General features: G+C 34.6%; 1 protein-coding gene across 1 annotated transcript; it reads left to right on the top strand.

Moving 5' to 3' along the window:
• The first annotated feature begins 1,810 nt into the window (after positions 1 to 1,810).
• On the top strand, positions 1,811 to 21,478 carry LOC135837307 (uncharacterized). The gene is made up of 5 exons (XM_065352532.1): positions 1,811 to 2,005; positions 8,829 to 8,916; positions 13,899 to 14,014; positions 19,531 to 19,669; positions 21,187 to 21,478. Exons 2-5 carry the CDS (start codon positions 8,856 to 8,858, stop codon positions 21,252 to 21,254), a joined length of 384 nt encoding a protein of 127 aa, XP_065208604.1. The 5' UTR covers positions 1,811 to 2,005; positions 8,829 to 8,855; the 3' UTR covers positions 21,255 to 21,478.
• Positions 21,479 to 22,594: the final 1,116 nt, after the last annotated feature.

Genomic DNA, 22,594 nt, shown 5'->3' with positions numbered 1-22,594 from the left:
GAGGTACAATTTTATAAACACGTTTTTTGGATGTATTTTTGACCCCTAAACATGTACTTTTTTCGAAATTTTCGCTTTGGTGCGCCGTGCTGAAAAGTTGAAAAAATGTGTCTTAGGGGGGGGGGGGTGATTTTGGAATTTTGTGAAACAGGAATATCAATGAGTAGGGTGTCGTTTTCTTGTGACTCGATACCGCTGAGCACGAAAATGACGTCAGATTTTGTTTTAAACTCACACAGCCCCTCCGAACCCCTTAGCCCCATCCCTCAATTTTTAAGATTTTTAAAATAAACTTACTTTTGTGAGGGAGCTCCAAATTTCAAAAAGGCAAATTCGAAAATTTCCTACTAAGAGTCCCTCAAGAGAGGGCTGCGTGTTCAATAATTTGAAAATGGAATTGAATTAAACTTACCTATCTATCTCCCTACCTACCTATCTATCTATTCGGCGCTCAAAGCTGCCAAACTTATACGAGAGAAATAGAGATCCTCAAATGAGAAGGAGGGAAGGAAGGAAACCTACCTATTTATCTCCCTACCTACCTACCTACCTACCTATGAAAAAGTTCGGCGCTCAAAGCTGCCAAACCTAAGAGAGACAGAGACTGTAAGGTCAGCGCCAAAGGCAGCCAAGACCCTGTACGTACGTATATACGTAAAAAGGATTGGAAAGAGGTAGTTATTCAGCGCTAAAGGCAGCTAAACCATGTACCGTTAGGCTATCTATTCGTCAGCGCTAGAAGCGGCCACAAACAGATAGTTTAAGGGTAGAGGAGAAATAGAAACGGCGAGAGAAAGACAGAGATAGTAATAGAGGGAGAAAGGGAATCTTCTCCAACCACCTTAATTAAGCGTGACCAGCGCGAAACGCAGCCAAGATCACTTCCAAAAATGCAAGGCAAAAAACGTCCAGTTTGAATAAGAATATATTTATTTACTGAACATTTGGTCGGAAGAAGATACTGTATCCAGCCTCTTCTTCGCTTTTATCTTAGCAGCTACACAGATTATCTACGAGTTTTAAAACTACCCTATAATACATCGTAACATTTATCTCTAAAATATCCACTCGCCACATCATTCTCCTTCTCACGCCAAAATACACGTTAAACACCCATTACACTTTGATGATTTTCGTGTCGTTTTCTTACGATTCGATGCTGCTGAGCACGAAAAAATAAGCTACGCACACTGTTACATCTGTCCAGTTTTTTTTTTGGTTTTCAAGGCCTCAAAGAGTGTAAAAAATGATGGTACACCATGTACACAGTCCAATAATGCATAAATTGATTTATAAATTTTTTTTCAGCTAAATTGCATTATTTAAAGTGAGTGAAAATGTTTTATTACTCTGGTGTAAAATTTCATTTTTTGCACATGGAGGTATTTAGATGGTAGACGACGTCGTGATATTCGTGATTAAATCCAAAATGATTTTCAAAAATCAACTCACATCACTCAACCGTCAACTCCATCTTTCCTCATCAAATGAAAAATCAAAAGTGAAAATATCAACCAATTTCTGCCGACTTTGGCGGATCCGTTTAAAAATCAATTTCTGAAAATTTCAAAGATATAATTATTTGAAACTTCAAAAGTCTTCTCTCTTTAAGTAGGTAAACTCAGTAAAATCCAAAATCCATTTTAAAAAACTAATAGGTAGGTAGGTACCCTAGCAGATTCTAGTGGATTTTATATCTGACCTCTTTCAGTTTATAAACGTTGTGAAACTAATTAACCTAGATGGGGCCAAGTATAAATCTAATTGTTTTTAATTACTTTTTTATGCTTCTTACTTCTATGTACCATATCGACACTGTTTTCATATCTCTTCTCACATAAGTACCTACACAACCTTTTCTTTTGCAGTATTTCTGTGTCGTGTCAACTTGTTTTTTTCTGCACTGCATTACGCTGTTTCTAACGACTGGTTTCTGTATCTTGGTACCTAAGTTATTATTTATACGAGACTCCCATTAAAACAAACCATCAGCTATTCTCTGAATGTAAGAGTTTTTACATTTACTTTTTGCTTATTGGTTGCTTTCATAAATTAATGCACAATTCGTTCAAGCTTTTTTTTCAAACATTTCTCTATAAGTACATAGCATGATTAAAATAATTCATAATTATGTGGCATCAATTAAAAAATCGAGTTTTCGCTTTTTGAGAGGAGAATGTTTCATTGATAATTTTAATACTTAATTAAAAATTGAATTCAGGAAATATTTTCGTTCTTAAAAATTTTAGAACAATGAGACGCACATTTTTAGTAGTTTCACATGAGTTTCATAGGTTTAGATACCTGGGTAGTTCTAAAAAAAAGTAAATTTTGTGTACACAACAAATTTCTCAGGGATTTTAGCATTTTTTTTTTTTTTTTTGGTCCATGCAAGGAATCATCCCTTACACATTTCACAGTTGCTATTGAGATTTTTAGCCCCTCTTTTCATTGGTGTACATTCGATTTTATACCCCAAATGTCCTTCGACTTGCCTGTCACACGCCATGTTTTTGAAAATAATGTTATAAAGTGTCATAAACTTCATTTTTTGGGAGAAAAGTTGACACATTCTCATTATCATAGAACACAAAGGCATATTATTGTGCAAAATTGAAATTGCAATAGGTAAGTCCATAGGAAGCTCACATTTCACATTTGAAAATTATCACACAGTTTTTGCGCCAATTTTAGAGCAATTTTTATGTACTTAATTATTTTTGTTAGCTTTCCAATCCAACATTATTTTTCTGGCGAGTGGCTGCACTGGTTCACTGAACCCATAGAAATGATTCTTCCCACCGTTACTTAAAAGGGTGGGATTTATCGTCACGACAGTTTAGGGTGTTTCAACGACGAAAATAGGTTATTTTCACGACGAAGTAATATAATGCCCAGCCATACTCGTATAAAAATTGAACGACAAAAAAAAAGTTGAACGACGAAATAATTTTATTCAGCGACCATCGTATATTAAAATACCATTTTCAAAATTTTGGAGCATTTAACCCCTCTCCTTCTCTCGCTCATTAGTCTTTCCCGAGTCCTTCGGATCCCAAAAATTCAATTTGTGTATTTACATCGACTTTTCTGTCAAAAAAAATCTCGAATTCGGCAAACTTTAATTAATAAAAAAAACTTAGGAGTAAGTATAATAAAATAATGTGTACATACCATTTAGAATAACTTCCAATTCTCAATTTACTATCGTTTTTGGTGGGTTCATTAGCGTGAATAAAAACACAAGCTGAAGGACACAGATATTTCTAAATATCAAAACTTCAGAGATAAGTACAATCAGAAACGAGCCGTTATGTAGGTATGTATTTTAAGTAGTGAAATATATAATGGCACGATAGAAAAATATATTGAACGACAGCAAAGTTCAACGACGAAATAGGGTGTGTGCACGACAGCCATAAATGCACGACGGCATAAGTGATTTGAACGACGGCCAGTGTAACTACAGAGATATTCACTTTGCACGCCGAAAAAAAAGAATTCCCGACAATAGTAGAATAATCTTTGAATTTTACGAGATAAATGAGACATGAAACACTTGAGACGGACTTACAGAAGGAAAGAAGGGAAACAAGATATCTACCAGTAGCTAGATTAATTCATAATCACCAAAAATTAAGAAGTTTGAGGGAGGGGGGGGGGGGGTCATGTGTCCAAAGCTTTTTATATTTATTAAAGTTTGCCGAATTCGAGAATTTTTTTGACAGAAAAGTCGATGTAAATACACAAATTGAATTTTTGGGATCCAAAGGACTCGGGACAGACTAATGAGCGAGAGATGGAGAGGGGTTAAATGCTCCAAAATTTTGAAAATGGTATTTTAATACGTTTGGTCATCACATTGACTTCTTAGATCTTATTAGCAAGCGATGCGAGCCCCGAAGAATAATTTTGACCACGTGTGAACCTTTTTTCAGAGGAGGGGACTTCAAATACTTACCCCAAATTTTTAAAAAATATGACAATTTTCCGAATTTGAGGATTTTTTTTGACTGAATTTGAATGAATACTCGGATTGTATGTATCTACTTGGGATTCTAGAGACTCGAGACAAACGTGAAATTGATGTACAAAAATGTCGTGAATTTTTTAAAATCTGTCGTGTACTTTTTTTAAGCCTGTCGTTGACTGCCGTCATCGGGCTACTTTTTTTCCCCGTCGCTGACCTTTTTTATATTGTCGTTCAATTCTTATATGGTCGCTGAATAAAATTTATTTCGTCGTTCAACTTTTTTTTTGTCGTTCAATTTTTATATGGCCGGGCATTATATTACTTCGTCGTGAAAACCACCTATTTTCGTCGATAAAACACCCTAAACTGTCATGCCGATAAGTCCCACCCAGAAAAATCCTGATTTTGGCCGTATTTTTGACCCCACACCCGTAAAATTGACATAAGAAGCCCCAATGTCCAGAACACAATGGGATGGTGCTACTTAAGTGCCTTTTGCAGGTTTCAATCTTCTAACTCTATTTGACACCTTTTCAGGGTCAAAAATTTGATTTTTTTGGCTATTTTACGTGTTTTTCGACGTTTCGGAAAGCCCACAGTTGCCCCAAATTGATCTAGAGGGTCCAACAAAATTTGATTGATTTGCAAAAAAAGTTTCAAGGAAAGAACAAAACAACGAACAAACGAACGAAGTTTCATTTGAGTTTTGAGAAAGAACGAAAGAAAGAACATGTGAAAATTCATTTCAGGAATAAAAGAATAAAGAACAAAGATCAAAATTTCTTGTTCTTCCATCCCTGCAATTGCGGTGAAACATGATACACTAAATTCAATTAAATTGAATTATATCATTTGAGATACCTATGAATAACATGCAGAATATTTCAAATCAACGATATCAACGACCTCAAAAACTTAACAAACAACTTATCACACGATAATATGAGCGAAATTTGGAATTTTTCACCTCTCCACGTCTCACCCCATCTCCTACCAAGAATATAACTCCAGATTCGAACTCTACGACCTCGAAAACATATCAATCGACATATTACACGATAGTATAAGTAAAATTCGACATTTTCCCCTCCCCTCGCCCCAAACTCCTATCCCTACCAAAATGTTAACTCCAGATTCAGATTCTCTGACCTCGAAAACATATTAATCGACATATTGCATATCAATGCGGGTCGAATCCTAACTATCCTCATTTTAGGGGAGGGGGTCTGTGGCCCAATGTGGGGGGATTGAATTGAGGTCAACACTAGAAAAGGGATCTGGAGCACCTATACAAATGATTTCCACTTGAAATTTTCCAATAAAATGATTTTTGTTTTTCAAAATAATGCATATCAAAATTTACCTTTTTTTTTGAGAATTACCCACCTACTTTGCAACTAACAAGGGAACTACCTGAACCGGCAGAATCGAAAATGAACGAACCAAAGCTAGATCGAAAAGGGACTACCTCAGGACCCCAAATCCAAAATTTCAAGTGCTGAAGTTGATTTCTCGATTTTTGGTGAATTTTTGAAAATTGAAAAATCCAAAAAATTATTACTTAAACCAAAAATAGAAAATATTGATGAAAATTGTAATTTTCTCGGGAAGTAGACCAGATGGCGTCCCTAACTCATTTACAACTATCGAAATTCGCAAAACCTCAATTCTAGTCATTCTGGAGCCCCCAGCGATTTTTTATAATTTCTCCAGAAACTTCAAATTGCTGCGCAACGACTAAAAATCAACTTCAGCACAAATAACTTCATTTGGGGCCTATGTGGGTTGCCTTTAACCAATTTTTGGGGTTGTCGCAAAAATCGGCGCCTGCCAGTTCAGATGTGTATTTTTGCTCATTGGAAAAAATGTCAAAATTTGAAAATGTTAAATATTCCATCTTTTGCAGCAATTTTTCATGTAACTAGACCTAATCAACGTAGGTATCCTATACGGGTGAAATATGGGGGTTGGTGTACAGTTGTTGCTTATCTTTATTACCATACATTCAACCCTCGTCAACCCTCCTTACAACTCGCTTTCAAGTCCGCAAATGTTCCTAAAGTGAAATTTTTTCAGCTCACAAAAACCGTTTTTTGAATTTTACGCGTAAATGAAACCTTTACTCAATAGGTGCCATGACTACCTCGATTTTTTCAATTTTGTAAGACCCGTTAAGAAGTACCAGGGCATGACAAAAATTTTTTGTTCTTACACGATAGCCCATCAATTTCATGACGAAAAATGTGGGATTGTGTTGGTGATATCCAAAGCGAACGTAATACCTGACTATCTCGATTTTTCTAATTTTGTTTTTTTGATTTTGTTTTTTCGCATGAATTGCCCTGACATTTATGAGTAACGAGTTGATATGTACATAAAACATAATGCACTAATCGCTGACCATAACCAGTTCCTATCATTCCCTAGGAGAAGATAGGAACGACCTAGATTTCAGTAAATAAACCAAAGTACTTCACGAATGACTGGCGACCTTCTGCTTCTTCATTAGTTTATACTAATCGAATGTTTATTACGAGAATATAACATTACGATGTCGTAAATGGGTACATATGATAATAAAAGTTGATAATAAGAAAATAAACACCATGAACTGACTTTTTGGAATACCACCCCAGGCCTAGAAGATGACATTAGGTATGGTACTCTTCAAGAGAAATTAATTTTGGTAAACATTGTTAAGGACAACGAATTTCTTCGATAATTCAAAATTTGAACAGAGTTCGACATAAATCAAAGTACTTAAATTAATTACAACATTGGGATTACAGTGCCACTGTTTGTCGATCGTTTTCATATTTTGCATATTTTCGATCTGGATTTTTTGCATTTTTGAGGTTTGTATGACCCCCCTCAACCAAAAATAACACTTTGAGTTGGGTACTTTATCTATTGCTCTGGTTCATGTGGTTCATCATTGGTTTATTATAATTGAAGGGCGGTTTTCCAAAAGTGGATAAGTCAATTTTTTTGAAAATTGAGTTTTTCACGCCATTGTGTTCTACAGGTCATATCTCACACTAATTACTAGAGACTAAGGATACTTTTCGGCATCGTGCACTGTCGAGTGCTTTCGGCTACACTCGTTTGACTTGTCTCCGAAAGTGAAATGTTTTCCTTATCAAAGAATCAAAGATGAAACTCCTGTTTCCTTTTTGTTCAAATCTTTCTTTATAATCATATTATTTCATACAAATATTATAAGTATTTTAATGATAAAACTCGTGTTAGTCCTGTTTCTTTTGAATGTTGATCTGTTTCATAATTTCATCGACAGTTTTGTACTCTTGTTAGACAACTTGGTTTCCGATCCAAACATTACCAAAATACTTATGAAGAAAAAACAGCTGTGATGATACTAGTCTTTTGAAATCAATTTGAAGAAATGTAAAACTCTTAACAGAAGTGACGTTGTTGTACAATTGTACAAACATTCAGAACTTGAGATGTTTTTCAAAAGAAGATTGATATGATATCACATCAGTTAAAAAGTCAAAGGCAAAAAAATTGAATCAGATTTCCAACTGCTCACCAGGCATTTAACTCAAAGTATATTATTAAGCAACAAAATTTGTATTCTACAAGAAAGACAATGAAGAATAAGTAATAGTTAATATAATATTCAAATATCGAATATTATAAATTTATAATTAAAATTAAAAATCTCATCAACATGGATGGAACAGAGAACTTGAATCATTGAAGTCAAACGAGCGTAGCCGAAAGCACTCAACAGTGCACGATGCCAAAAAGTATCCTTAGTCTCTAGTAATTAGTCATATCACACCTATTTACCTACGCACAATCCAGCTTTTCTGTAAGTTGCGGATTGCAATCCTTTTTCCAAAACGCAATAAGTCATGATTACTTTGGTTTCGTTACTTTTATAGCCAAAATAGAGCTGCAAATAAGGTTTTTTTAATAGATAGTACTGTAATATGTACTATATTTTTGTTTTTATTTTATTGCCAAAATGCAGATACATGTTTTTAAAATGATGGTGCTGTAGATAAATACTTAATTTTTGTCAATTTTATCGCCGAAACGGAGGTCAAAAATTTTTTTTTGTAAATTTATTGCCGAAATAGTGGCAAGATTTTTTTTTTAAATCAAAAATCTTTTTTTTTTTCAATTTATAGTGTTGTAATAGGTACTTAATTTTTGTTTAAAATATAGGTGAAATTTTTTGTAATCAATTTTTTTGTTTTGTATTATGAATTAGAGTTGACTTACATCGATTTGCAACACTGGTTCTATCATATAAATGAAAACATGAAAAATCGTTTTTCCAAAAGGCGATAAGTCAGTTTACTTTTTCTGCCGCAGAAGCGCTGCAAACTTGAGTTACACCACAAAACCAACAAGTACGTGTTGAGGTAGATCCAATACAACATGCAGGATAGGTGGCATACTCCAAGTGCATCGCGCCTTGGAATGGGCACTAAAAACATCATTTATCTCGAAAACATAATTTTTGACTTATCGCTTTTTGGAAAACCGCCCTTCATTTGTTGTTACACCCATTCTTAAGTGGTTACTTTTGGGCGTGTTGATAATCTTTTCGGAGATTTCTTATATTACTTATGTGTAGTTATGCGGACACTTTTGAAACGATTTGTTGCCTATGCTTATAAGTGGTCTGTAGCCCGGGCAGGCAACCCAACACGCTCCGAGATTCTCAGGCAAAAAGCCCAGCCTGGCCCAAAAGCCGGCTCGGCCCACAGGCTTTTGGATGGCCAATGCAGCTACCTCTAATATCTATGTCCATATAGCATTGCTCACTCATATTGAAATATTTTCTAATAGAAGATCCATCTTGTTTCAATTCTTTTTTCAGATCATCTGTATTTCAAAATACAAGAAAATGATGCGACATTCATCTGCTTTACTTACAATATTGATTGCATATTCAGCATATTCTTTTGGTGAGTACCTGACCAGAAATTCGTATCTATGTTCATAAGAAGTCTAGACGAATAAGGCCATTAGGCTGATGAATGTTCTTTTTTTGGTGATTGTAGAAATCAATATCATCCAATCCTTTTTCAATATTCCGAAACCTACTCACAAATGTGAAGGAATAAATGCCATCGCACCATACTTAATAGTCCAGATACACCTTCATTCATAATATTTAGCAAAAAATAAAATTATGTATGTATTTAAATTGAAAGTGCACTTTTACGAATTTGAATTTAACAGTGGTGCGCCGCGCTTGTGTCGCCTTCTTTTTGAGAGTTTTTAAAATGCAATTTTGAGAAGGAATTTTTGTTTAATATGCAAAAAAAATTTGACTCAGAAAGTAGAACACTTCAGCTTTGATATGCAGTCGAAACATCGATCGTAGGGTGATTCTGATTACTTGTTTTAATTGACGTTAGCTCATGTACAATCAAGTTAGAAGTTTGATATTTTCACATTTTTGGTCATATTTTATGATTTAGGTAAGGACAAAAACTCTTTAAATCAGAATGAAGGGTTGAAAGTGTTCCTTGTGAGTAAACAGCACTGTCATGAGAGCATAAAATCGACAGCTTCCATGAAAGTACTGTCACAACAGTGTTGTCAATTGTCGTATGGTGTAAACAAGCCTTTACATATACATATCGCACCTTGGTAGCAATAAGGTTACATCTCAAAAAAAGTTGATTTTGACATTTTTGCATTTTTGGGGTTTGTATGACGACCCCCTCCCCCCTCAACCAAAAATAACACTTTGAGTTGGGTACATTATCTCGATCTTGTGAAAACGCAAGTGGCCTAACTCAAAATCCCAACAACATTACAAGTTGTTTGGAGTTGAAAGGGTGCATCTCAAAAAACTCCGCTTTTTTTGAGTAAATTTTGTACACACAAAGTAGATATTAGAAAGACAAAAACACTCACGCATTTAGCGTTAGAAGACCGACTTTTCTTTGAATAAAAATTTATTACGAACGAATTGATTCACTAGTTTTGAAACATTTTTACAGCAATTGATCTGTTTACAATCGAATCGAATCATTTACGAACAATTGGTGATTTAGTAAATAAATTGATTGATTTGTAGGTGAATCATTCGCGAACGATTTAATGAATAGTTACTAAATTATTCGCGAACGAATCGATTCGTACAAGTGACTCGTTCGCGAACGAATCGATTCGTACAAGTGACTCGTTCACGAACGAATAGATTCGTATAAATGACTCGTTTGCGAACGAATCGATTCGTATAAATGACTCGTTCGCGAACGAATCGATTCGTACAAGTGACTCGTTCGCGAACGAATCGATTCGTACAAGTGACTCGTTCGCGAACGAATCGATTCGTACAAGTGACTCGTTCGCGAACGAATCGATTCGTACAAGTGACTCGTTTGCGAACGAATCAATTCGTGTAAGTGACTCGTTCGCGAACGAATCGATTCGTATAAATGACTCATTTGCGAACAAATCGATTGGTATGGGTGACTCGTTCGCGAACGAATCGATTCATTTACTCAATTTTTGGTGAATCATTCACGAACGGATTGAAGTTTTTTTGGCGAATCATTCACGAATGGATTGAATTTTTTTTGTGAATCATTCGCGAACGAATTGAACTTTTCATTTAATTATTTTTCGTGAATCATTCGCGAACGACTTGATTTATTCAATTCATTTTTAGTGAATCGTTCACGAACAAATTGACAAATCTATTAATCGATTGTTAATGAATTATTCATTGTATTAATTTTTCGTGAATCTTTTCGTGAACGAATTGACGAATAAATTAATCAATTGTTAATAAATCATTCGCGAACGAATCGAATTACGTATTTTGATTAATTTTTGGTAAATTATACACGAACAAATTTATCAATTGTTGATGAATCATGCGCGAATAAATTTATTCATTTAATTAATTTTTGGTTAATTATTCGCAAAAATTTTGAGCTAGAGGTAAGTATTGAACCTCGGACCTTCCGCACACCAAGCCAGTTCCTTGGCCACAGGGCTACCCCTGTACTTCACCAAAATTAATTTTCAAAAAGTATACGTGTTAAAGTATTTGAAATAAGAAAATCAATAAATTTTCATTTCTATTTTCGAGAAATTGATCGATAAACCTATCGTTTAAACGCCCATCGTATCATTAAAAATATCCTCGAATTTTTGTCGAACTCGAATTTCCAAAATTCATTCGCGAATATTCGAATTTCGAAATAATTACAAAAATCAGAAAATCGATAAAGTTTCATTTTCATTTTCGTGAAATTGATCGATAAACGTATCGTTTAAACGTCCATTGTATCACTAAAAATATCCTCGAATTTTTGTCGAACTCGAATTTCAAAAATTCATCCGCGAATATTCGAATTTCGAAATAATTACGAAAATCGATAAATTTCATGTAGTAAAATTGCATATGAAAAAAATCATCTAAATTCAAAAATTAATTTCTCAAGAACGGCTCAACCGATTTTGATGAAATTTAAAATTTCACCCCTTGGATACTTGCCTAACATTTTCTCATCATCATCATGTTTCAAAAGTTCCCAGCTTCAGAGTTTATCGAGCGACAAAATTTGCAGGGTGACTTTGCACAAAATTCATTAAAAATGAAATTTCTCAGGAACGGCTGAACCGATTTTGATCAAATTTAATATCTTACAACTAGGTTACTAGTCCGATTTTTTGACATAACCATCATGTTCCAAAAATTCAAAGTTTTCAAGGTTATTGAACTTTAAACTTTTTTTTCAAAATTTTTCAAAATTCAATATCTAGAAAATGGCAGAACCAATTTTGATGAAACTTTGCATATAACTAGACCTTTACCGTCTCTACAAACCAAAATTATCACCACGATTCAAAAGTTTACAGCTTTCGAATTAAATCGAAAATTACAAAAAAAAACTTATATGTATATATATATAGCCGCATACAGGTAAACTCATAACGTTTTGTATAAACAGCAATCTCAAGACCCCTCTGTAACTTCGTTGCTGTGCATACGCTCGACGCGTCACCCCATAGGCCTGATAGTACTCGATGTTAGGCCGCGTTATATTCGTTAACTTGATTTTTGGGTCACCTGTGGAAAGGTATTTCATTGCCTGAACATCAATTTTTCAGAAAAGTTTTTTTTTAAAAGTCTCATACGTTTCTGTTTTTCGCAAATGCTTTTTTAACAAAGCATTCTACAGAAAAATAATCAGCTCTGAGCAGAAAGGAAATTTAATTCTCTACAATTTCCTTCACGGCATTTTTTTCCTAGGGTGCATACTTTTCCCATAAAATCAATGTTTAGATTGAAAAACATGAAAATTTGGACCTGTATAATCAACTTAAAATTAAAATTCAGCAGTCAAAAATTTATTTTAGACGATTTTTAACCACGCCATGTGAAAGAGGACATCTTTAACCACCAAAATCACCAAAAAGAACGTAAAAAACGTAAAAAATGATTCTTGGCAATAAAAACCTTTTCCTCATATCCTCATACCTGTTAATTAGGCTATGTACTCATTTGAAAATTGAGTCAAAAGTGAAATTGTATAAACAGCAATCTCACGTCCCTGCTCAAACTTTGCCAGTAGACTCCCCACACCTTGTAGATTCATATGGCACCTCATCGAAAAGTCACGTCCTAAAAAGGTTACGAGTTTGTCAAAACGTTATGAGTTTGCTGGTTAATCTAGAAAAAAGTTACGAGTTTACCCCCTAGAATATTTATATATATATTTGCTTGCGACCAGACATGTCAACTATGCTTGGCATATTTGCAGGAAAGTGAACAAAATTTTAAAATTGGTATAATTTCTGTTCTAAATCACTTATTAAAATTTTATTTGCAGATTCAGTCTAATATTTAAAAAATCTATGTTTTGAAAAAAGTAATCAGATTTTTAGACTAAATTTTGAAGAAAATTTTTGAAAATGGAGTCAAAGTAATTTGAATTTTGAGAAAGTTAAGACACCAAAAGAAAGCTTAGACAGCATAAAAATTTTTGATGTTTTTAAATTTTCCATAGGCCAATAAAATACTGAAAAATTTCAAGTCAAATTTGTTGTCATGTACACTCAGGATCGATGTATTTGCATACATCTCCACCAGCACATCACATTCTACTCACTACAAATTGACTGCAGACCCTGCGTTCGTCCTCGCGCCTTGATTTCTAAGCCATGCGCCCTCTGGTGGAAGTTTCTGAAAACTCATAGTTGACTTGTATAGTAAAATTAACCCATGACTTGTCAACTATAGTTGAGAAGTTGGTCAGTCCACTTGTATAGTAAAATTAACCCATTCAATAGTTGACATGTCTGGATACTAATACCTATATATATAAACCTTATATAAGGAAACCTGAATTTTCGGGAATAGTCATATCGTGATCCCAGACCCTCAAAACGTAAAGAAAAGTCACTCCCCGACCCAACTTCCACTATCGCAACAAATACAGTACTCCACTTTTCTTAAGAAAAGTCAGTAACAGTTTTGATTGTTTTGAATATTTGTCAGATAGAAATAGTCACAAGAAGAGTATTTTTTATTGATTTGCACCAAATGGATAAAAATTGTAAAGTTGATCACTTTTCAAAAAAATGAATTTGCACATACATATAATGAAATTCTAGTTTTTTGAGAAAAACTCAAAAACTAAGCACTCTAGAGAAAAACTAACGACATTACGTCGATTGGAAATTCAATTATCTACAACTTAGTTGACATGAAAGTTTTTTGGACGCTTCCTTTCGTCTCCAGATCAATTTTAATGAAAGGTGATAACTCAAAATGTTTTCCAAACATTGAAATATTATTTCCTCTTCAAGATTTTATTTTTCTCACTTTTTTGAGATGTAAGTTACCTAAGCTTATCACTCCCAAGGTGCGATATTATGTACATACCTATAAATAAATGCCTTGAATGTTATTTTGCAGGAGTTATGATCCCTTATGAAAATAATACTGTTCTCCATTACTCTTTGAAAGAAAACATCTCTGTTACTTGTTCTGGTACAGATGAAGTCACATGGAGGAATACCATTACCCTGAGTGTAAGCTTTCACAATTATTTTCACCATACCTACTAAGGATATACTTACTTATGTACATAACATACATACTAAACAATTTTCAAAATGGGTTAAAATGGGGCGGAGAAAAGTGTAATTGAAATTTCAGAAAAGGGGTCCCTCAAAAAAGACAGAGTGGATCTGAAATTTTTCACGCGGTAGTTTTTCGATGGTACCCAACTTTCATGCTAGTATCAACTCGAACGCTCTCGGAGACCATTTCACCCCTCCTATGCGCCGATAGCTTTTTTAAGTTTCTTAGAAAATCCCTCTCATTTCTGGCCCTATCCCCTTGGGGGTAGAAGAACAAAAAAATAAAGCTATTTTCGACATAAAATCAACCCCTTTTACATCCGTTTTTGGTTAAACCTTTTTTGCATAGTTCATTTTTTTAAAAGAGAATTATGCTTTCTTTTGCAAATACATTATATATCAAAAACTGAGCCTCCTAGAAAAAAACTAAAGGCAAACTAAAGACATTATGTTGATTGAAAATCTAATTCTCTGCCATTTTCCTCGATTTCATTTCATTTTCGGCCCGGGTAAACATAGGGCATTTTCGTAGCATGCACAGTAGGGTGGAAAACTTATACTTTCGTAGCATGTACTCGTACTATAATGAAAAAGAATTTTTCTAACTGAAATTAAGCATCAATACCTACAATTTGAAGCATCTACAACAAACTAGGTTTCAACCTTGCCTTACCAATTACCATCGATGGACCTGTTTAAATAGCACGTAAGTTCAGGTTTTATCAAAAATGTTTTTATGTGGTTTCTATAGTGAAAAAAAAACGAGGAATCAGGATTTAAAAACCTCTCAAGTCGAAAATGCACCCTAGCGCTCTAATCAGCAAAAATCTAAGATTGAAAGACACCTAAGTCCGACATACGAGGTTTCTATCGTTGAAACCACGTAAATCGTACGTAAGTGAATCAGTCATTTCGAAAACCCCATAAATCACCATTTAAGGGGTTTTTATGTTTTTCACTGATTCTGATGGTGCTTTGCGAGCTCTATCAGATAAAGTTGGAAGGTAGCTCAAAAGTGCATATTTCAGCGTTTGTCATTTCGAAAACCCCATAACTCCTGCATTTACAGGGTTTTTGAAATCATTTTTTCATAAGACAAACAAAGAACATTAATTTCATGAACATCAACGTAATTCAATTTTTTAATTTATGCCGTGAAATGGATAACATTTTTGTTGCTTCTTTATTACATTATATTAATTGAGTCGTAGATTGCAGGTAAAACTTCAATAAATGAATGAAAATCCATACTCAATCATTTTGGGTATTGTAGTTACTGGATTTTCTAGGATTACGTGTCAGTTTTCAGGTTTAAAAAAAAAGTCATTTCGAAAACCCCATAACTCCACATATTTCACAATGGAATTGATCGCAGCCTACAAAACTTCAAGTTCTGGTAAAGGTACAGAAATATTTGTAATCATAAGACCTATCGATTACTGCACAAGTTTACTGTTATACCATGAAAATAAAGCGCACAAACAGTTTTTTTCATTTCCTGAAAAATTTTAAAAAGGTTCAGAATGGGGTTTTCGAAATGACTGATTCAAGTACGATGAAATGTCCTTTCGAAGCGCTTTAATCAACTATTTCATAATTAATCCACCTATATCACGCCTACACGCCATGACAGTGGAATTGCATTTGATACACAACAATTCAAGCTTTTTTTTGATAGATTACGCCAGCCCGTCACTTTCCAGAAAAAGAGGGAGGGGATCATCTTAAAAAAAAAAAAAAAAAAAAAAAAAAAACGTTTAGCGGGCTGGCGAAATGAGCCTGCTAACACGGTCAAAATATGCCAAAATCATGCCAAAGGATAGAGCATCGATAGAGGAGGTCAGAGCACTCCGTCTGGACGTTAGATCACTTCCCATTTCCCCCGTTTTAAAAACATCGTTAGATAGGGCTAGTGAAACGGCAGCCCTACAGATGCTGCAAAAACAGTGAAAATCAATTCGTGGTATGATGCGAATATTCAAAATTAAAAAGGTCCACTATTGGAAAACTCAAAATATTTAAATTTATATTTTCAATTTATAAATATTTGCATCACACCAATAAGCGAAGCATCAGCAACTACCTACTTGTATCTTCGAACAAAAAAATTATTTAACGTCTGTCTGAAAACGATTTAATGTGAGATTTTCACCAACCCAAAATACAGTTTCGAAACGTTCTGAGCAGTTCTGGAACCTCCAGCGGATTTTTGAAAGTTGAAATTTTCGCAAAATGTTACTCAAAGAACGTGGAGAGCTAAAATTTACTTCAACATGCTGAGTCAATTGGAGACGGTTTCAAGGCGTTCGTTCTGGAACTGGAACCTCCGGTTGTATTTTGGAAATTTCAGATTTTCGTTCGAAATATGGCTACCGGCTCCTGAACAGGTTAAAACTGTCTGAAATCGACTGCATGTTAAATTTACGGTATTATGTACTTGAATTTTTTTCATTTTTTCTGGAATTTATGAGCAGATAAAAAATTTACTTTTGAAATCGATTTCATGGAATTTCGCGACAACTCCCTAAAACGGTCGAGAGGGTGCTCAATGTGCACTGACCAAAATTATAGGGGCTGAACTTCATTTTTAGCCTTTTCAGAACAATACCAATAGTTGAACGTAATAATTGAACGCTGTAAACGTTCCATTTTCACATGCGTGCAATTATCACACACGTTCAATTGTATACGTGCAATTTCGCACGTTCAATTTTTCACGTGCAATTTGAAACGTTCAATTTTCACCAACCCGCTTCCAAAATGCACTAAGTCCAAAAAAATATTAATAAGAAATTCATGGTACTTAGTAAAATTTGGAAACGTAGAAATGGCCCAAATTGGCTGATTTTTTGATATGTTGTAGCCAAGACCCTTGGGCACAACATATCAAAAAATCAGCCATTTTGAGCCACTACTTTATGCTAGATGGCTTTGCAACCTCACAAAGACAACGCCAGTAGGCTGCAAAATATTGTTTTAAGTTATGATGAGGATGAAGTAAATGTTATTGAATATATTCGCGGCGTGGCGCATAATATTGCTTACTGTAAGGCACCTGTGTATCTACCTACTTGAAATTTTTACTCTGGCAACGACTATGATCTCAATTGCAGGGGCGTAGCAAGCGGGGGGGTTGGGGGGTACGGTACCCCCCGGCAGGTTTGAAAAATTAAAAAGTTGGCATTTTTGAGTTTACGAGGATGAAAATTCAAAAATGATAACTTTTCAATTAATCATTAGTTGAAAAGTTGGCACCACAATTAAGTTAATTTACAAACTGTTGATGCATTCTTGATTTGCCAACTGAGAACTTCAGAACTCACAATTGTCAACTTTATTTTCTACTTATTATCTAGTTGAAAAGTTTAAATTAAATTAAATTTGCCAACTACACACAATTAATTTCAAATGTAATGTACCTATATCGTAGGTACATTTTTGATTTTCCAACTGAGTACTTGAGAATTAGAAACTCAAAATTGCCAACTTTTCAAGGAAATTATTCATTTTGTTCGAAAATCAACAATTCTCATTTATTTTGTTTACTTAAAAAGTTGGAATTTTTTAATTGAGTATAGAAGAGAACTAAAACCAACAGAATCAACGCCATAAATTTAAATTTAATTCGGCTATTCTTATTCTAAATTTGCCAACTGATGCGAGCATGATACGTACAATACCTGAGGACTCATGTTGGCAAATTGACCAATAATGTTGCACCTACTTAGTTGACAAGTTTATACTTGACTCATTTTTTCATTTGCTTATTTATTTTTCCAAATAATACAAATTATTGTGATAGCTTTTTATGCTATTTTAGTTTTTAAAATGTACATTTCCAAGAGCTTTGGACCTCGCTTTGCTCGGGCTAATTTGTTTTCCTTTTTCACAGTAAGTTTACATTTTCTAGAAAAATATTGTGAGAATTTGAAAAATGCAAAGATCAGAAAAATGATTTTCTATCGTCAAAAATGACGTTCTTCGGTTTTTTGTATTACAAATTGTTAAAAGCTTTTGCCCTCGCTTCGCTCGGGCCATTTGCATTTCACTTTCTCAATTCTAAATTTCTACAAAAATATTAGGTAGGTAAGTCTCGAATTTGAAAAATATCAAGATTGAAAGATATCATTTTTGACTTTGAAAAATGACGTTTTTTTGACTCTCAAGTTATAAAATTTTGCAAGCTTTTGCCCTCGCTTTGCTTAAGTCAATTCCATTTCGTTTTTTGTTTAAGCTCTTAAAATGAAATTACTCCCCAATTATACAAAAGTTTGAATAAAATTGCACAAGGTAATTTTCAATTTTTTTAAATTTCCAGTAATGTTAAATAAAAAAACATTGGGTCAAATACGAAAATTGGGAGTATTACCTCAAATCACAATTTATAGCCCGAGCGAAAAAAGTACAAGCAAAGCTGTTCTATTTGAGCAAATTTTTAATCGATTTTGCAGTTGGCATTTTTAACATTTCAAAGTTGGCATTTTTTAGAATTTACCCCCCTTGTAAAATCACTTTGCTACGCCCCTGCTCAATTGATTGATTTTTGTGACATTTGTAATAATTATGCTTAAGTTTTGTACAATATGAATTTCGCAATATTAATTTTCCCCACTATGAATTTTTCGCAATATTAATTTTCACACGATGAATTTCGCGATATTAATTTTCCCCAATATGAATTTTCGGAAATATTAATTTTCACAGGATGAATTTTCCGGTCACCCTAATACTCTGGCCAAATCTTTGCAGAGGTTTCTTCTAGAAGCTCTTATAGTCCTACTTTCTAAATGATCAAAGCATTTAAGCTGAAAACGAAAGTCTTGAAAATTCTCAAAAAATTACACTTCTTTGGAATTTGTGGACACCTAGCTCACTTTATTCAAAACTTTCTAACATTCCGCGACACTCTTTATTGCGGACTCTTCTGCAGTCCCAATACATTTTACCATTCTTAGTTCGCGAGTGTATATAAACAAAGCCTTCGAAAAGCAACTTATTATTCTCTATCTGTGCCATTGTAAGGCGTTATGAGCGTTCTAAAAGGGTGCTTCCTACTTGTAAACTGCAAATGCCTTGCCATGGTAATGATTTGGAAATTTTTTCGGGTGAAGCATAAAATTCGGGTAAATAACATTCGGGAAGCAAAAATTCGGGTATAAACGATTCGGGATCCAGAAATTCGGGTATATACGATTCGGGAACCAAAAAAACGGGGAAATGGATTCGGGAATCGGCATTCGGGGTAGCAGAATTCGGGGAAAACTTATTCGGGAAAAGGTAATTCGGGTTTAAATTTGTTCGGGCAAATGGATTCGGGAAATTGTCCGTGAATCGTTTGGCAGGACTCCAATTGATTGGCCACAATCATTAGCATGACATTTTCAAAAATCAGTGTCCCCCTCTTGCTTTGAATAAGCATTTGAACTATGGCGAATTGTGATTTTCTATTTTCTTTTTGTTTTCAGAGGAATTACACAATAAATGCGGAGACCCCATACAGAAAACTCCTTCAAATAAAAAATGCTTCAGTTTATAATGCTGGGATATTCGAATGTGTTTCAAAAAAACACAGAGATGAGTTCATGAGGATTCTTATATTTCCTGGTAAGGCTAATTGTACACTGTACAGGGCTCAAGTATCCCACGATAAAAGTAAAGCTTGTAGCTTGTGACATACATATAAAAATAAAGGTGTTTTCAATCTGACTTGAGCAAGAAAATATTCTCAAATGAAATCGATGTGATTTGAAGTGCGAGTTGATTCGCCTTTTAAAAGAGATGGAAAATAGGTTTATTAGAAAAAACAAAGTGAATTAGTCACAAGTATGGAGTCATTGTAATTGCTGCAGAATTTCTTATTCTTTTTTCCTTATAATCCTCAGTTTTCTTATCCCTTTCTACATTCTAAGAATCACTCAAGAATCTGTATTTTCCTTCGATTATTTACTCTCTCATGCAGACCGCCATTCCAATGGGAAACAACGTGAAGATTTGAATCAAACCATGGAGCCTCAAACCCACTCAAAAAAATTAATCAATAAATCAAACTGTCCCAACTACATGAAAACACAATTTAAAAATAAGTACTTAAAACATGTAAAAAATGAAAAAAATGGATTAAAAATATCACATCTTGATACTTTGAACAAAATATGGATGTAGTAAAATATGGGATTAGATAAAGCCTGAAACATTGATATGCTGAAGTACCTATAAGATGAATTATTATGTACTTCATTAAAAATAAACGGGAACGAAGATGGGTTAAATACTTGAGTAAATTATTTACATACATCTCCTCTCCCCCTCGCGAACAATATACAAAAATGCCTATTCAATTTTAAAATGAATAAGATGAAAAAATCAGAAGTGTGGCAGGTAGAATCCATAAACGAAACGTCAGTCACGTCTTTTTGTGGAAAGAGCATTAAAGCTCAAACTTGGGGTGTTCTAAAGGAAGAATATAGCGGACCAGCATACACCAGGGTATATATTTATCTTGGTACTGCCAAACTACATTTCATCGTGATTCACGATCTCAAAACTTGCCTAGGTGCCACTGGCAGCTCTGCTAAATATTGTTGAGAGCCTTGTAATGTACCATATTGTATTTGCAATGATTCCCTAAGTAGTACCCAATTACCCATCTGGTTTTAATTTCACTAAAAGAAAAATAACAGGGGCGTTTGAGCGCTCTACAAAACGTTACAGAATTTACAGAAAATGTAATATAAGGTTGTTGATCCCTCATGACAGACTCAAAATGGACTGCAGAAGTGCAGACTACTGTAACACAATAGGGGTGTTAGAGCGCTCCCCAGCAAGTTACAAAAACCTGCAGCAATTACAGAAAACGTTGAAAATTTTTTACAGTTTTTTATAAAATTGCATTACAGCAGTCTATAGTCAATTTTGAGTGGAAGTATCATGAGCCCTCAAAAATTCAAATTTTTTACGTTTTCTGTAAATTCTGCAGCGTTCTGTAGAGCGCTCGAACACCCCTAATGTTACAGCGAACTGTAAAAAAATGTTACCTATGTTTTCATTAATTACTGGAGGTTTCTGTAACTTGCTGGAGAGCGCTCGTACACCCCTAATATTCTCCATGATTTCTGTTTTAGATGCATCCTGTTACCCAGATAAAGGAGCCAACCCAATTTACACAATTCCAATTCCGAACTTGGGGTAAATTTGTGAGTCAATTGATGTACGACGAGTTCATCAAATTAATAAATTTTAAAATTGATTTTGTGATTTTGAATCATTAACACCTTCAACTTTAACTAGTCAAAAATTATCACATTATTATATTCAATATAACTACGTCTAATGATACTCATATGTATTCAAGTGTAAAATCATATTACCTATCAATTCATGTGACTATTAAAACTATAAAGAATCTGCATGTAACGTCATGTTTTGTAGTACCTATGTAGATACTAATCTAGTGGGTTGGTTATACTGAGGTAAATGCCGCCAGCTCCACCCAAATAAACTTTGAAGTCGTTAGTGCACGTAAGTGCAACAATGCATTTCGTTAGTGCACACCTCCTCTCCCCCTGTACAAGAAACACTTGGGTGGAGCTGGGGGCATGGTAGCACCACCCACGTGGAATTTAAACTCGAAATTAATGTAAATCGTTAGTGCACGTAAGTGTATCCTTTTATTTCGTTAGTGCACACCCCCTCCCCCTCCCCCAGAAATTTCCACCCTCGCGACCCCTCAAATGATATGTGGGCGTTGAAAGTTGCATCAATCGTTAGTGTATCGTTAGTACACTACAATGCATGTGCACATTTTTGGATTCCACTCCCTCTTCATCCCCACTGAATTAAATTGATATTTAAGTGTTTGGGTGGAGCTGGCGGCATGTTAGCACCACCCACATCGAATTTCAACTCGAAATTGATGTCAATCGTTAGTGCATCGTTAGTGCACGTAAGTGCATCCATTCATTTCGTTAGTACACACCCCCTTCCCCTCCCCGGAAAATTTCCACCCCCGCGGCCCCCCAAAATGGCATATGGGAAATGAAAACTGAAATAATCGTTGGTGCATTGTTAGCGCACGCAAGTGCATCAATTTCTTTGCCCCCCCTCATGGATTCAGCACCCCCATCATCAAGTTTACCTCAAAATTCACCCCTCACCCCCTAAAAAATATTTTTTTAGAAAAATTGTCCACAATCACATCATTGATGCATTGATACATCTATACTACCAAATTTCAGCTTGTTCTGATGATTGTAACCCCACAAAATGATTTTTTTTTTACTGTTTCAGCGCGACGTTTGTTAGGTCGCGAAATAAAGCATTGTAGAGCTCATACACTACTCGTATACCAGGATATTAGTCAAGTCTCAATTGGACATCCGCTCGCTAACTCTGTCGAAAGCAATTTTATGATTGAATATTGTTCTACAAGTCAATACAAAAAAAATGTAGCTCAGATCTCATTTTTCCCCTCCCCCTTTTTCTAGGATCCACCCCCCCACCTTGAAAATTCGTCTATCTCTTCACGTATTG

Source organism: Planococcus citri, chromosome 2, assembly GCF_950023065.1.
Source record: "Planococcus citri chromosome 2, ihPlaCitr1.1, whole genome shotgun sequence".
Lineage (NCBI taxonomy): Eukaryota > Metazoa > Arthropoda > Insecta > Hemiptera > Pseudococcidae > Planococcus > Planococcus citri.
The sequence above is the reverse complement of the archived record's forward strand: the minus strand, read 5'-3'. Positions and strand labels throughout refer to the sequence as shown.

What these genes read in the sequence shown, in the direction of transcription:
- LOC135837307 (XM_065352532.1), top strand. Translation starts at nt 8,856, where the DNA reads ATGATGCGACATTCATCTGCTTTACTTACAATATTGATTGCATATTCA. An exon ending in ATATTCAGCATATTCTTTTG is followed by an intron (nt 8,917 to 13,898) that starts GTGAGTACCTGA and finishes GTTATTTTGCAG; the next exon opens with GAGTTATGATCCCTTATGAA. An exon ending in GGAATACCATTACCCTGAGT is followed by an intron (nt 14,015 to 19,530) that starts GTAAGCTTTCAC and finishes TTTTGTTTTCAG; the next exon opens with AGGAATTACACAATAAATGC.